This window comes from Nannobrachium achirus (genome assembly GCF_963921795.1).
Source record: "Nannobrachium achirus genome assembly, chromosome: 10".
Taxonomy (NCBI): Eukaryota; Metazoa; Chordata; class Actinopteri; order Myctophiformes; family Myctophidae; genus Nannobrachium; species Nannobrachium achirus.
In genome coordinates this window covers 48700503-48714192 of record NC_137819.1, presented here as the reverse complement: position 1 = coordinate 48714192, position 13690 = coordinate 48700503, and the positions used below count along the sequence as shown (strand labels likewise).

Here is a 13690-nt window from a genome sequence, read left to right as displayed (position 1 = left end):
CAGACAAATTATTCACCATTTGAAAAATGCACCTTTTTTCCCCTCTCCCCCTATTTTGTCCCTCCTGCTCTCTTCCTCTATTGTTTTTACTTAAAAGCCCTCAGCAGATGAACAGCCAGAGAAGTAAATCACTCCGCTACCTGCGCTATCTCAAAGCGGGCCGCATTCATATTCAAAATGAGCTTCTGCTGAGGTTGCGCAGGCCCACGATTCCGGGAAAACCTTGCCCCAGCACCGATCCCTGCAGACCTGCGGTATTCCTGCCCACAGTATCCCCTAGACCACGTTTGTGGAATTTCCTAAATGGATGAAAAGCAGGTTTATTTGAACTCGTTTAAAGGTGAAACATATATCTTCCTTATCTTGCCGTGGTTGTGTTACCTTACTGCAAAAACTCAGCTCTTAAAAGGGTGACATAATTGATGAAAGGATTCAGGATTTGTGAAGATGGATCACATATATTGTTCTGTTTTGTAACAATGACCACCATTGTTGTTTGCACGCTTGACTTAAAGACACATATTGAATAATCCCTTCAACCTCAACAAACAGGCTCCACTAACAAAAACACATTCTTGGCCTCTAACTCAAACCAGGAGTAATTCATGAGTTTCCTTATGTTTCAAATGTGAATAGACTCATGGTCATTAGTTGTGTGATGGTGTCTTGCATCTAAAATAACAGATCTACAAGCTCGCAAGAGTCGCAACACATCACATCATCGTATTGTGAGCCTGTAGATCTTGTATGCACGGGACATCATAGTAGGACTATTACATCTATCATAAAACTGCATAAATTGTGGTACAATGGTGGCTGCCAATGCACCAACCACATCACAGAAACTTCCTGGATTTGACTAACTTAAGAAGACTTGTGCTGCATGTCCTCGATCTGCCCAGTCTCTCTCCACTCTACTAAATCAAGCAAAAACATCTTAAAACTAGAGATACTGTTCCTACGAAACAGTGTGGGCTCGCTCGTACTATATTCTGCAGCGTGCTAACTGTCATGTGAAGCTCAACCAATACTCCAGCTAACACCACTACCAGATTTTCCGCACCTCATTGGCTAAGGGCCCTGCCTTTGTACTGTCTGCGACGGAAATCACGCGACGGAACCCACGCGACGGAACCCACGTGACGGAACCCACGCGACGGAACTCACGCGACAGAACTCACTCTATAAATAATGAAGATAACATACTGGTCTCGCCTTTCAGGCGAGCCCACAACTAGAACTGCACTCTGTCGAGGTGCCAACTTGCTCCTTGTGCATAAAATAGGCCATGTATGACCTACTCCTGCGCCAGCATGCCATGAGGTGCGTTCACCACTGGCATCACCACTGCCGTACATACAAGGCACAAACATAACTAGTAAGACACCTCAGGGCGACAAGTGACCTCGCCCCAAAGGGCCCTCAGCAGATGAACAGCCAGAGAAGTAAATCTCAAAGCGGGCCGCATTCATATTCATATTGGTCTGTTTTGCTACAAGCTTACTCGCATACACCCCCACTACCCACAAGTGCAACTCAGGCGGTTCATTTAAGCAGTCACTATTCTCTGTTCATGCTACGTGTTAGCTGTCACACTGGTTGAACAGCTGTCAGTGTTAAAAAGATTCTGCCACTTCCCTGGCCTGTTATGTAATGTGTTAATGTTATGTGTATGTAATATCTGTATACTAGTAAGATGCCTCAGGGTGACATCTGACATCATACCCTTTTATGACCATACATGAGATCCCTGCCTGTAGAACCAGCTGTTAGTGTGGTATGTGGCCGATGTGGCCTCCATATATGGGCATTCCCATATGAAGTCCTGCTAGATATGGGCTTAATATTGATGACATCAGGGAACTCCATATATGGGCAATAAAAGGGATTATTTTAGTGTGACATCACAGTGAAGCCAGAGTGTGATGTCAGAGCGGCAAACCCATTCTGTTAAGATTGGTTCCCCTGTGCCTGTGACGAGCCATAGAGCCGCATAGTCTGAACAAGTCAACATAGATAGAAAACGATGGCGGCGCTGTGCTTGCCTCTCAGAGCGTGCCGAGGAATATTGAAGGAGTTGCGGACGCTACAGGGGCCAACTTATAAACAATCATTGGCTCATAACTATGTTATGGATCAGTTTCGTAAAAACGAGGTAACAGGACAGAGGTACTGCCGTGCCCAGCAAGAGGCTCTTCATGCCTCACACACCTATCTCTGTCTGTTGGCCTCTACCAGGAACCACATGGCCTTGCATAACCTCTACCACGGCAAGGGGGAGCGCAGCCATGAAGAAGTGGCTGGCCTAGTGGGTCTCAAGTTGCCCACTCAACCAGGGGGCAAAGGCTGGGAGAAATGAGAAGGTGTGAGAAGTTAAAACGGTGGCTAGACTGGATCTAATTACACAGCATAAATGGAAGTTACTTCTCCAAGATTGATTGATCTTTCCTGACGCAACAGAAACAGTAGTAGAAGGGAATGGACCCAGTTCTGGTGGACAGTAGCTGGCAGAGAAGACCTGGGGACTGTGATTAAGACAAGGACTGTCATTAATTATGAAAGTGGTCTGGTTTCCTACTGGCTGCAGAGCAGAAGCTGTAAAATCATGTAAATACATTTCAATTTTGCCTCCTCTGCCCCATTAATTAAAGTATTATTATTTATTATTATTACTGTTTAAAGAATTAAAAAATTGAGTGGTTCCTCTGACATCAAAGTGACGTCAGAGCATGATGTCAGAGCGACAAACCCATAAAACCACGGTGTCAGCCGTGAAGGACATACATACCTACATACATATACATACATACATACATACATACATACATACATATACAGCATCATTATGGAAAGGCTTGGGTTATTCAAAAAGACAACATCAGCTGAACTGATCTTCAATGGACGCCAGACATTAAACGTAAAATAGGCTGAACACCTGGTGTTGGATATTGGAAGGAGAGCGAGATCTTGTTTCACAGCTGGGGCACTATAAAGACACTGGCCCAGAACAGACAGGCAAGGAAATCCTTTGTTGCTGCCCTACAGCTGGCATAAAGGGCAGTATAAGTAACAAAGTAAGCAAGTTTGCTGCAAAAGATGTGAACCCAGATTCGCAACAAACATAAAGTAATAGTTCAGTTGTCATGACACAGCAGGATGTGTCCACTCTGTGACTGACGAGGTCCCCATCGAGGTCATGGAAGGAGAGGATTGTGTTAAGTGGAGTTCAGAGGGGAAAGAAGCAGTGGGGTCTCTGCACCCTGAATGTTTGGGCAGCCGCACGATGCCCCAGGGCTAGTGGTCTCGAAACAATCGGGGGGCACACACACACACACACACACACACACACACACACACACACACACACACACACACACACACACACACACACGCACACGCACAGAGAGAGCTATATGGTTGTTTTGAGAGGTAAACATCTTGCCCGGATACTGCCCACAATGCCTTGGGCGATGTGGACCAATGACATGCCCTGATGACCTTTGTTACCATAGTCATTAGATATTAGCAGCCCTCATCTGCAAACATTTAGCCAGTGTCACCCCTAATCTGACTAGTGTCACCCTGCCACCATGGAATCTATAACTAACACACACACACACACACACACACGCACGCACGCACGCACGCACGCACCAAGTGGCTCTTTTTATATTGTTGAGAGTCTTGAGACCAACATGCATTCCTACCAGCTACCACCACAGGAAAATGTCTGTAATAGATATGCTGCTGGGACTGAGGACTGTCTCTAAGTACACTACAGGTTACGTACAATACTTGTTTACTTCATCATCATCATCATGAAACATAGAATTGCCATTGTCACATTCCACTCCTGACCTTTGACCTTAGCAGTCCTCCAGGCCCAAACTATCATGGCTGCCAAGTCGCCAGTGCTGGGATAAGTACTCAAATGTTTTACTTGAAGGACAACTTTGTTTTTTTTACGATTGTAATTACAGAAAAGAGAAGATGGGTGTTAAAATGTTTTCATTTACTGCTTTCTATCGTTTTAGCGATTTTGATTTCAGTGGTTGGGGGCATGCGTATGGTACAAGTGTCTAAATATGTCTTTTTAGACACAATAAGCCTGCGATTTCTTTATTACTATTTACAGTTACACTACTAACCCCCATAAGTACCAACTGCCCATGAAAGATTACGGTGCATCTTGGGAATGGGCTTATTGTGTAAAAAGATATCAGAAAGCAGTAAATGAAAACATTTTAACACTCATCTTTTCTTTTCTCTAATTACAATCTAAAATATGAAAAAAAAAAAAAAATAGTTGTCCTTTAAGTTAATGTATTAATACTGCAAAGTAGAAATACTCTGTTACAAGTAAAAGTCTGGAATTCAAAATGTACTTGAGTAAAAGTATTGGCATCAAAATGCCCTTAAAGTACCAAAAGTTAAAGCACTCATGCAGAACCTCCCATTTCAAGTATTCAAACGTATACAAATCTTGAAAATAGCAGATCTACAAGCTCTGCAATACTACAATGCAACAACACATTGTGAGCTTGTAGATCGGCTGTTTTCAAATGGCCGAAATGTATAGAGATGAAGTGGTTAATTGTTTTCTAATAATAATCAATCTGCAAAGTTTAACTAGTAAAGTTTTCAAATAAATGTAGAGGAGTAAAAGTACAATATTTGGATCCAACATATAGTGGAGTAAAAGTAAAAGTATTGGAAATTGGAATTACAAATAGCTCATGTAGGCCTACTACAGTACTTAAATACATTTACTTAGTTTCCACCACTGTAAGTCGCATATAGGCTACCTTGCATTGGCTGACCGAAAAGAAGGACAAGTGTCTTGTACACCCCTGGACTAACTTAACCACATGAACCCTGGCATCCCTCTGGGCATGTCATGATAAGCAAACATTTGGCAAAAATGAGCAAACATTTGGTGAAAATGGTTTGATGGTCTTTTATTCCACAAGAGAATGTCATTGTATGATATGTGTGGATCTGGGAAATATCCATAAAGAGTGCTTTATTGGAGAGATCCCATAAATGTTTACTTTTAAGTACCCAGCAATGTCCCAACTGGATTTGTACCAGGAGTAAAAGTATGGATTGTCAGTGCCCTCTAGTGGTCAATGGTGTGTCAAATTATTTCCTGCTGTAATTACTTTAGCCTACAAAAATTATCTGAAGAAGACTGGCTGATTGAGAGTTTATAGCACAGAACACCAGTGACTTGTGTTTGTCTCATTCTTTTTTCTTTTTTTTTTGCTTACTCGGCCTTGGAACTCAACGTCATAAAGCAAAGGTGCAAAGTCTACTGGATCTTGTGATACACACTCAGAGAGACTGACAAGTGCTAGTCAACTATGCAGGAAAATAATTTCTATTTCCTTTTCAGTTGTAGTAGTTGGGGATAGTGGCATGAGAGGGCCACAGACTAGGATCAGTTATGTGTGCACCTGGGCAGTGAAACAATGGGGAATCTGGCGACTGCAGCCTGCCCTGCCACTGTCAGTGGAGATGGAAGAGCCAGGGACTATATTTTGCTTCATCCTTGCTTGGTGTGTGACCCAGCTGGGGCTCTGCCTACCTGGAGAGAGGTAGGCCTACTGTAACTTAACATAGCACAGAGATCTTTTTGTGAAATGTTGTCTCACTTTACCTATTTCTCTCTGCCTTTTTCTATGGCACAGGAAAGTATGGGGTTAAACTTACACTGGGCATTCAGGAGATGAATGGCATAATTATCCTATACCTGAATTTCAGGTATAATTTCATTGTGCAATAACCGGGTTTGTGGGTATGTAGCCTCGCGTAGCCAGGCTTACTCATCTGCGAAGAGAAAAGGTTAGGTGGGGATGTGGGGAACCAATGATGATGAAAAGAGAGAACAGACATGCACATCTCCAACCAGGCATGTGCACACATCAAAGGGGGCTTGAGCCCCTGCTCTTTTTGCGACCGTCAGGTCGCAGTTACTATCAAAACCTCGACCAGCTGTCAGTCAGTCTGTGAGTCAGTCTGTGAGTCAGTCTGTGAGTCTGTCACACGTCACGCGTCACACTTTTGCCCTGCTCATATCTCCGCAACCGTTGCCCCGATCCATGCCTGGACACTGCTCCTACAGATTTTGCCCTAAAATCACGCAAATCGGTACACAGTATGTCTACACTCATCTCATCAACATGGATCTGTCCCAAATAGCGCCACCATCAGGCCGATTTTTTCATACACATTTTTGGACACTGCTCCTACACATTTTGGCCTAAAATCACGCTACGACCTGACGGTCGCTTATCTCCCGATTAGGGAGTCTTACTTACTGGTGTTCAACCATGAACAAGATAGATAGATACAAGGACATTCATTCATTTAACCTGACCCTGTAGTCCGGTAGCCCCTCAGGTGGGGTAGGAAATGAGGTCTATCGTTTTAAAAACGATATTGTAGGCTACATATAGCCTATGTAACGCCCGGGATTAGGCGAGGAAGTCTATAGGGGAGCGTAGGGCCCGTTGTGCCGCGGGGCCAGTTGATATTCTTAATTTAAACCAATAAAATGTCATATAAAATGCTGCCAATCAGTTTTCTGACATCTTTGGACAGCCGCCCCTTCCTGTTCATGACGATTGCAACCGTGTGCCAAGTTTACTGTGAAAACTGGCACATCTTGTCCACGTATCTCTGTCTGTCTGTAGGTCACGCCTGACACTGTCACTGACACATCACTGTGACATCACAGGTGATATCACATGTGACATATGTAAAAGTCCATATATGTGTATTCCCCAGAATTCCTTTTATGCCCATATGAAGATCCCTGATGTCATCGATATACATCACTGGCCAGATGGCCAAGAAGACATGGCCCATATCTGTGTGGCTGATTCAGACAGGGATCTCCATGTATGGGCATAAAAGGGATGTACCATATCCATATGTGTATTTTTATTTTTTATTTTTTTATAGCAGCGTCAATGGTGACTCATAGTATTTTGCTCCTGTCAGTCAGCCATACGTCAGTCACGGGAGTGTCACATACGCCATCGTTGCTCTCAGCCAATCACAGAGAGACGTCCAGGAAGGGGGCGCCCGAGACGTAAACCTCAGCAACATGGCGACTCTACGAACAGTGTAACGGGCAGAACTCGGAGATAACAACAGCCCTTTTTAAACCACAAAAATAGACACCTTTCCGTCCGTTACGATGTGGTGGGGTTAGCCAGAGCCGCCCCAAGCGCACCTAGCCTGGGAAACGATGCTTGCAGAGGTGAGTTTGTGCGAGGGAAGAAATGGGAGCGCGCGGCGGAGCAGTTTGTTTTCCCCTGGCTGACAGCTAGCTACTAGCCCCCGTCTGGCTAGCGTTAGCGTCAGGTAAACACAAGTGGAGCCCCGGGGCGGGCGGCGCTCTGCGCTGCTGTTCAGCGGCACGCACACACTTCTCTGTCAGCGGAGGATTACACACACACCGCTAACTAATACGGTTGTCTTTTTTGGTGTGGATATCATCCTTTTTTCCTTCCGCAGCTTCAACACTTGCCTGCCGTGTGCTCGAATTAGCTCAACTCCCTTAAAGCAATGTCGATAGTAATAATATGCGCCTTATTATGATGAGTAGCGCTTGGAAAGGTTCTGGATCTATATCACAACACATTCAGGTGAGACCATACTGCCTACAGGCGGCTGCCTGGCTAGCTATGTGTCTGCTGAGGTAGGATAGGTACTGTAATATGTTGGAGAAATGGACAGGTGCACATCATGTAACACCATCAGACAGTGACAGTGTTATTAACTCTGAGTCTGAGACCGTACGGGTCCATTTGATTGCAGTACTGTCTTATTTGAGTGACACATGGATAAATTAACTGTGTGTGTGTGTGTGTGTGTGTGTGTGTGTGTGTGTGTGTGTGTGTGTGTGTGTGTGTGAGTGAGAGAGAGAGAGAGAGTGGAGACCCAAGTATGGATGTTGTTGGTCATCACCAGCATGTTGATGGTGAAGCTGCCTTTTGACACTGTGTTGTTTTGTTCATGAGTGCATACACTGTGTGCACAGTATCAGTTGGACTCATTAGGATACTACAAGTGTTCCATTTTATTTCTTGACATTCCTGGAGTTTGCAGTGTGGCTGGTTGACTCTGAGTCATCGGGCTAACATCAAAGCTGTGCCTATGCTGGCTTCTTTGGGGATGTTTACAGTACCACACAGTGGCCTTGAACAGAGACACCAAAGCAGATCAGTAGCATGCAGAAATTGTATTTTATCCTAAGATCTATATGCCACAGATGACGACACAGGCTTGAGAATGGTCAACAGGTAAACAAGTGGTATCGTGCCATTAATTAGTAGTTAGTGTTATTAGTCTGCTATCTCTCAACAACAAGACAGAGGTTCTGTTGCTGGTCAGGGCCCAGGGTTATGGGGTTCAGATTTGAGTTGCAGTTAACAATTTATGTTATGGTCAGCTGGTTGACCACGGGTTAGACTGTGATGTGTAATAATGAATGTATTCAACCTTACTCTAGAGTGAACTGTGATGTCATGGTGGGTTTGCTATGCTGACAGGATACCATTTCTCTACACACACTTCCCTCAGTCCCATAAGCCTGTCTTAATAGAAAGACCGTTCTAGTTCAATGCTGTTAGGCAAATAGGCTAACATGGTCCACCTCACCTGAGAGGCGAGTAACCTGGCTGCACCAGGCTACAACCTCTCCAGCAGTTTAAGTAAAGGTTTAGCTGCAGTAATGAAGCCTTGGCCCTTGGCTGCTCTCCTGCATTATACTTACTACCAACATACTTAATACGTCTGACTGGACAATATAGCTAGCTGCTGCCTAAGTGGCAACATCGCTCTCATATTTAGCTAATAGCCTGGGTGAATAACAGGGCTATATTGGACCACCCTGTGACATGTTTAGCCTCTTCAACAACTTTGGAGTGGTATCTTTAATTAATTGTTTCCGTGCTATTGAAGGAAGAGGCGAGGTCAGGAAAGACATGCCAGATCATATACTGCACGTGAGCCTCCAATGACTGAAGCTGCTGTGTGTGATTGATCACTGTTGTCATAATCAACACAGGAAAGCTGTCTGGAGGAAGCAAGTGGCATCTATCAGGCCTTCGTTCATTGTGTTTGTTTTAATGCCGATTACTTGAGAGACATTCAACAGGGAATTTGGTTGACCAATTGTAAACCAACACCAACTCTTGAAAGCAAACCTTTTCTGTGTAAGTTGAGAATGTTTGCAAGCAACAAGCAGGCTAACCTGGCAAACAGAAAACATCAGTTGCAGTATGGGCTATACATAATCCTGACTGGCAACTGTTGTTATTTGACAAACATGTCAACTAACAAACATCAACCATTTGAACAACATAAAGCATATTACCGTTGCAGCTATTCAAGTTTGGGGTCAGATCGTGGTAAGAAACATCATTAATCATTAAACGGTGGCTAGTCTGGCTAGTACCATTCTAAGAGTTCCTCCATGCTGAGGAAGAAATGATCTGACTGCATATGTATAACCTTTATATTTACCATCGATGATAATACTTATGCAATACATTATGATATTTGATAGCTTGTAAGAGTCTAGGGGCTCTATTATGATCCAGGTCTTATGCCTTATGCCTTAACTTCTTTGCCTTTTCTTTTTTACTATATAGACATATTTTTTTAATATTTCAAATAGCTGATCTGCAAGCTCACAACGTGCAGATGTAGATCAGCATTTGAAGTATTTAAAAATGTTTTTCAAAATAGTAAAAAAAAGGCAACGAAGTTAAGGCATAAGGCATAAGACCTGGTTCATAATAGAGCCCTAGGTGTCTCTGCTAGGCCTGATAGCTGTTGTTTTGGTAATGCCTATCTTGTTATGCTTCAGCTCGTCCTTGAGGCAGCAACAGTATGACTGTGATTTCTGACTTGTGCCTCCTGGCAGAACTACTATACCGTCCACTGACATGAGTGTTGTCCTTCTCCCCATGATATCATGTACATAAAGAATAACCATCACCACCTCCTAGAATATTGTCTGTAGGGCTGTCACAATTATTACATAATCGTCTAATCGTGATTATTTGACATTATCGCAATTATTTTGTGAATGTTGAAAAATGTCAGAAATAGTGGAAATAGCAGATCTACAAGCTCACAACGCGTCGCATCGTGACTCGTTGTGAGCTGGTAGATCGGCTATTTCCACTATCAAAGTAATTTTTTAAGTAGTAAGTTGTCAAATATGTCAGTAATTTCTTTGTATATTTAGGTTATGTGTCATATCTACCATGTACAACTTCAAAGCCTAATAGACAAACAGAAATGTAATTATCAACGACAAAAACACAATTAAATTGTTAATCGCCAATTATTTGAGTGACAATTAATCGTCATGTAAAATGTCATATCGTGACAGCCCTAATTGTCTGGTCTCCTATTTGCCTCATCGATTAATGATTGATCCAGAATTCCACGACAATGCTCAGCTTGTTGATTGGGCCATTGCAAAATAAGTTTGTCGGCCCAAAACAATCAAGTCTGGGGTGCTTTATGGTTTATGCATTCATGCATGCATAATTACACATTGTTATCTCGCTGCATTACAAGTGGGTGTTGCTATGCAGGCCAAATCTCATTAAGGTGTCTTAATCAAAGCTTCAGTGATATTAGGCTGGCACGCTGGGCTCGCATCAGGCTTGCCTGTCATCTCATTAATACACAGCTCCCTGCCAGTATCGGTCAGTGCGATAAGACCAGTGAAGAAGAGGAGAGGTCGACATCTTTTTCTAGAGATATGCCAGGTTAATTTCAGGGTCTGATGGGATGGGACTGGCTGTATTTACATTCCTTTATCGTCTGTTTGCAACCATCTTCTCTGTCCTATGGAAGGTAGGGTTGTGACTTACTGTAAAAATATACGTACCTGTCAAAAAGCAAAACGAGGGTACACCAGAAAACAGACTAGGGTTGGGCCATATTGACCAAATCAAATATTCATTGTATTTTTTACCAAATGGCCTACCTTGATGTCGATAATGTGGCTATATGACTATCGTTACTTTCAGAACTTATTTACATTCAATTAAAGTATTATTAGTTACATTGATATGATAACCTAAGAAAAAGTCGTTGTTCATTTTCACTCCGCCAGAACTGTCTAAAAACTAAAAATATATATTTTTAGAAAAATATCTATTCTCCTATCACAATAACAATATTTTATCCACACATAATAACACTGCTTTCCAATTATCTCCAAATCATAATGTTGCCTTTGTGTGGTGTATAGGGTAAGTCATTTCTACCCAGCCCAAGGCGTATTTATTCTTCTGCTATACCTGTTGCTCTACATTATGTTCATTTGGCTTGGAGTCGGCAAGCGTAGCTAGGGGCATACTGGGATGAGATGAGATTACACAGCACAGGTTTGGAAGTAGTGAGCAGCTAGATTTGTACAGGGTGGCCTGTATAGTAAGTTAGCCTTGCTAACCAACGGCTCCCGAGCTATGTGGTCCATAGGGCAGGAGGCTATCTCCCGTTTCTGTACCGTGAGGCGGCTTCCCTGGCCATGATGTACAAGTACACCCGATGGTCATGATGCTAGTATGTCGCATGGACTTAGCCCCAATCCAACCCTTGATGCTGAGTGCCAAGCAGCATTGGGTACAATTATTTTATAGTCTTATGTGCGACCCGGGCAAGGGAATTTCACCCCCAACCTCCCAATCTCAGGGCGGACAATGCCACTGAGCCGGTTTTGTGTCCTCCTGTATAGTAGGACATTTACAGTATGCCACCCGCTGATCAAAATTCTGCTTAAATTTTGACCTATTTTCACAACACTTTCCCAAACGGGCTAAAGAGTGAATGTGTCAGTTGACTTTTATAAACCACTAGGTCTTGCAGACAGTTGAGGAAGAACTCTGTGTTCTTAAGTTCCGACCAAGAAGGTTCTAGCATCCATTGGGCATTTCCCGTAAGGGGCCTAATACGCTTCCATATACTGTAGAGGTAACCTGTATCAAGGTCTGCTGTGCTGATTGACTGGTGAATTCTTGCTGAACTGGTGGCTATCATCAATCTGTCAGTTAGCGACTTAGCGTAAACGGTTTGGTGAAAGTGTGTAAATGGTTTATTCACCTTCAGGTTCAGATGGTCTTGTTGACTGGAACTTGGTTTGGCTCCTCCTATTTCATAGTCCACTTCCTCCCATGTGCTTCTGTGTTTATTTCTGGTAGTGCTGCTGCTGACAGAATCTGTCTTGAGAGTTGAGGCAGGCTGCAAGGCTATATATTTGAACATTTTAGCCAAAATGACTTATAGAGCAAAAGAAAATTAGAACATTAATAAAATGGAAATGATTTGTTTATTTATATAACGGGGGCCCATGCACAACACATAATTAGCAATTAGTCTAATTTGATGATGAAAACAATAATACAGGTTTACAAACAATACACCACCTATAAAACAACGACACTCAGTGATCACATGATTGGTTAGTCTCTCTTGAGTCATGTTTAAAAATAAAAGCCAAACCTTGTGCTCTCTGTGGATGGTTATTGAGTTGCATTTATTTGGCTCTGACTGAAAATGCTGATTGTCCGAAAAGCAGTGTTCCTAAATTTAGCAGAGCAGTCACCTCTGACCGATTGCCATGGTCTCCCTAGCATTTTTCAAGCAGAACACGCCACACAAGTGTTCGTGGTGGAAGATCATGTATTACTAGGGCTTCAAATAGGGCTGTCACAATTATTACATAATCGTCTAATCGCATTTATTTGACATAATCGAAATTATTTTGTGATAATCGTCATAATCGTTTACATGTTGAAAAATGTTTATATATGTTCAAACATTAGAAAAATAGTGGAAATAACAGATCTACAAGCTTGTAGATCGGCTATTTCCACTATCAATGTTATTTTTAAAGTGTAAAGTTGTCAAATATGTCCTTCATTTCTTTGTATATTTAGGCTATGTGTCAAATCTGCCATGTGCAACTTCAAAGCCTACAAGCCAAACAGAAATGTAATTGTCAACGACGAAAACACAATTAAATCGTAAATCGCGATTATTTGAGTGACAATTACTCGTCATGTAAAATGTCATGTTCGTGACAGCCCTAGCTTCAAATCAGTATAATTTACAAAAGTGATGGGTCACACTCAGAATGACAAGGCCAAGCTTTTTATTTCTTCTCCGCGTCTTTAAGATTAAGGACAAACGTTTCGGCTATATCCAGCCTTCGTCAGTGTCACACTGACTGATTCTGAGTGCGTTCCCATCACTTTTGTAAATGATATTGGTCTAAGAAGATATTGCAGAGTTAGAGCGCGGTAGTAACAAAAAGGTTTTCAAATCAATATCACAAGGCGTGCAAGGTGCTGTGAGCTTGTAGATCGTCTATTTTCACAATTTTTGCACGCTAGCATTAATTATAAGTAACTATAATACAGGACTTAAGCCTTAAATGCTTATTATATTCAGACTAGTTGATTATATTAACCTGCTTCTCGATTAATTGAGCAAGATTAATTTGGTTAGAGGTCCCACATTTTGGTTTCGATATATTTTCGGTTAATAAATTACATTGTATTTATTTACTTCAGACTGGCAGATAACTGGCTGAAGTGAACAGGCATATTGAATCAATGCAGAATGTTACTGGACTCACAAATAATATGTAGGA

The 13690-nt window shown here is 42.4% G+C and overlaps 2 protein-coding genes across 2 annotated transcripts in view; both read left to right on the top strand.

Moving 5' to 3' along the window:
- Positions 1 to 2026: 2026 nt before the first annotated feature.
- Positions 2027 to 2359, top strand: LOC308293121 (protein FMC1 homolog; the record flags this gene model as incomplete). The annotated part of the gene is made up of 1 exon (XM_080735556.1): positions 2027 to 2359. The coding sequence occupies one exon, from the start codon at positions 2027 to 2029 to the stop codon at positions 2357 to 2359; it is 333 nt and encodes a 110-aa protein (XP_080591682.1).
- A 4760-nt stretch (positions 2360 to 7119) lies between these two features.
- Positions 7120 to 13690, top strand: part of snx13 (sorting nexin 13) — a 51190-nt gene continuing 44619 nt past the window's right edge. The window contains exon 1 of the mRNA XM_080735849.1: positions 7120 to 7267. Coding sequence (XP_080591975.1) covers positions 7256 to 7267 — 12 coding nt within the window. The 5' untranslated portion in view covers positions 7120 to 7255. The remainder of the gene's footprint in view (positions 7268 to 13690) is intronic.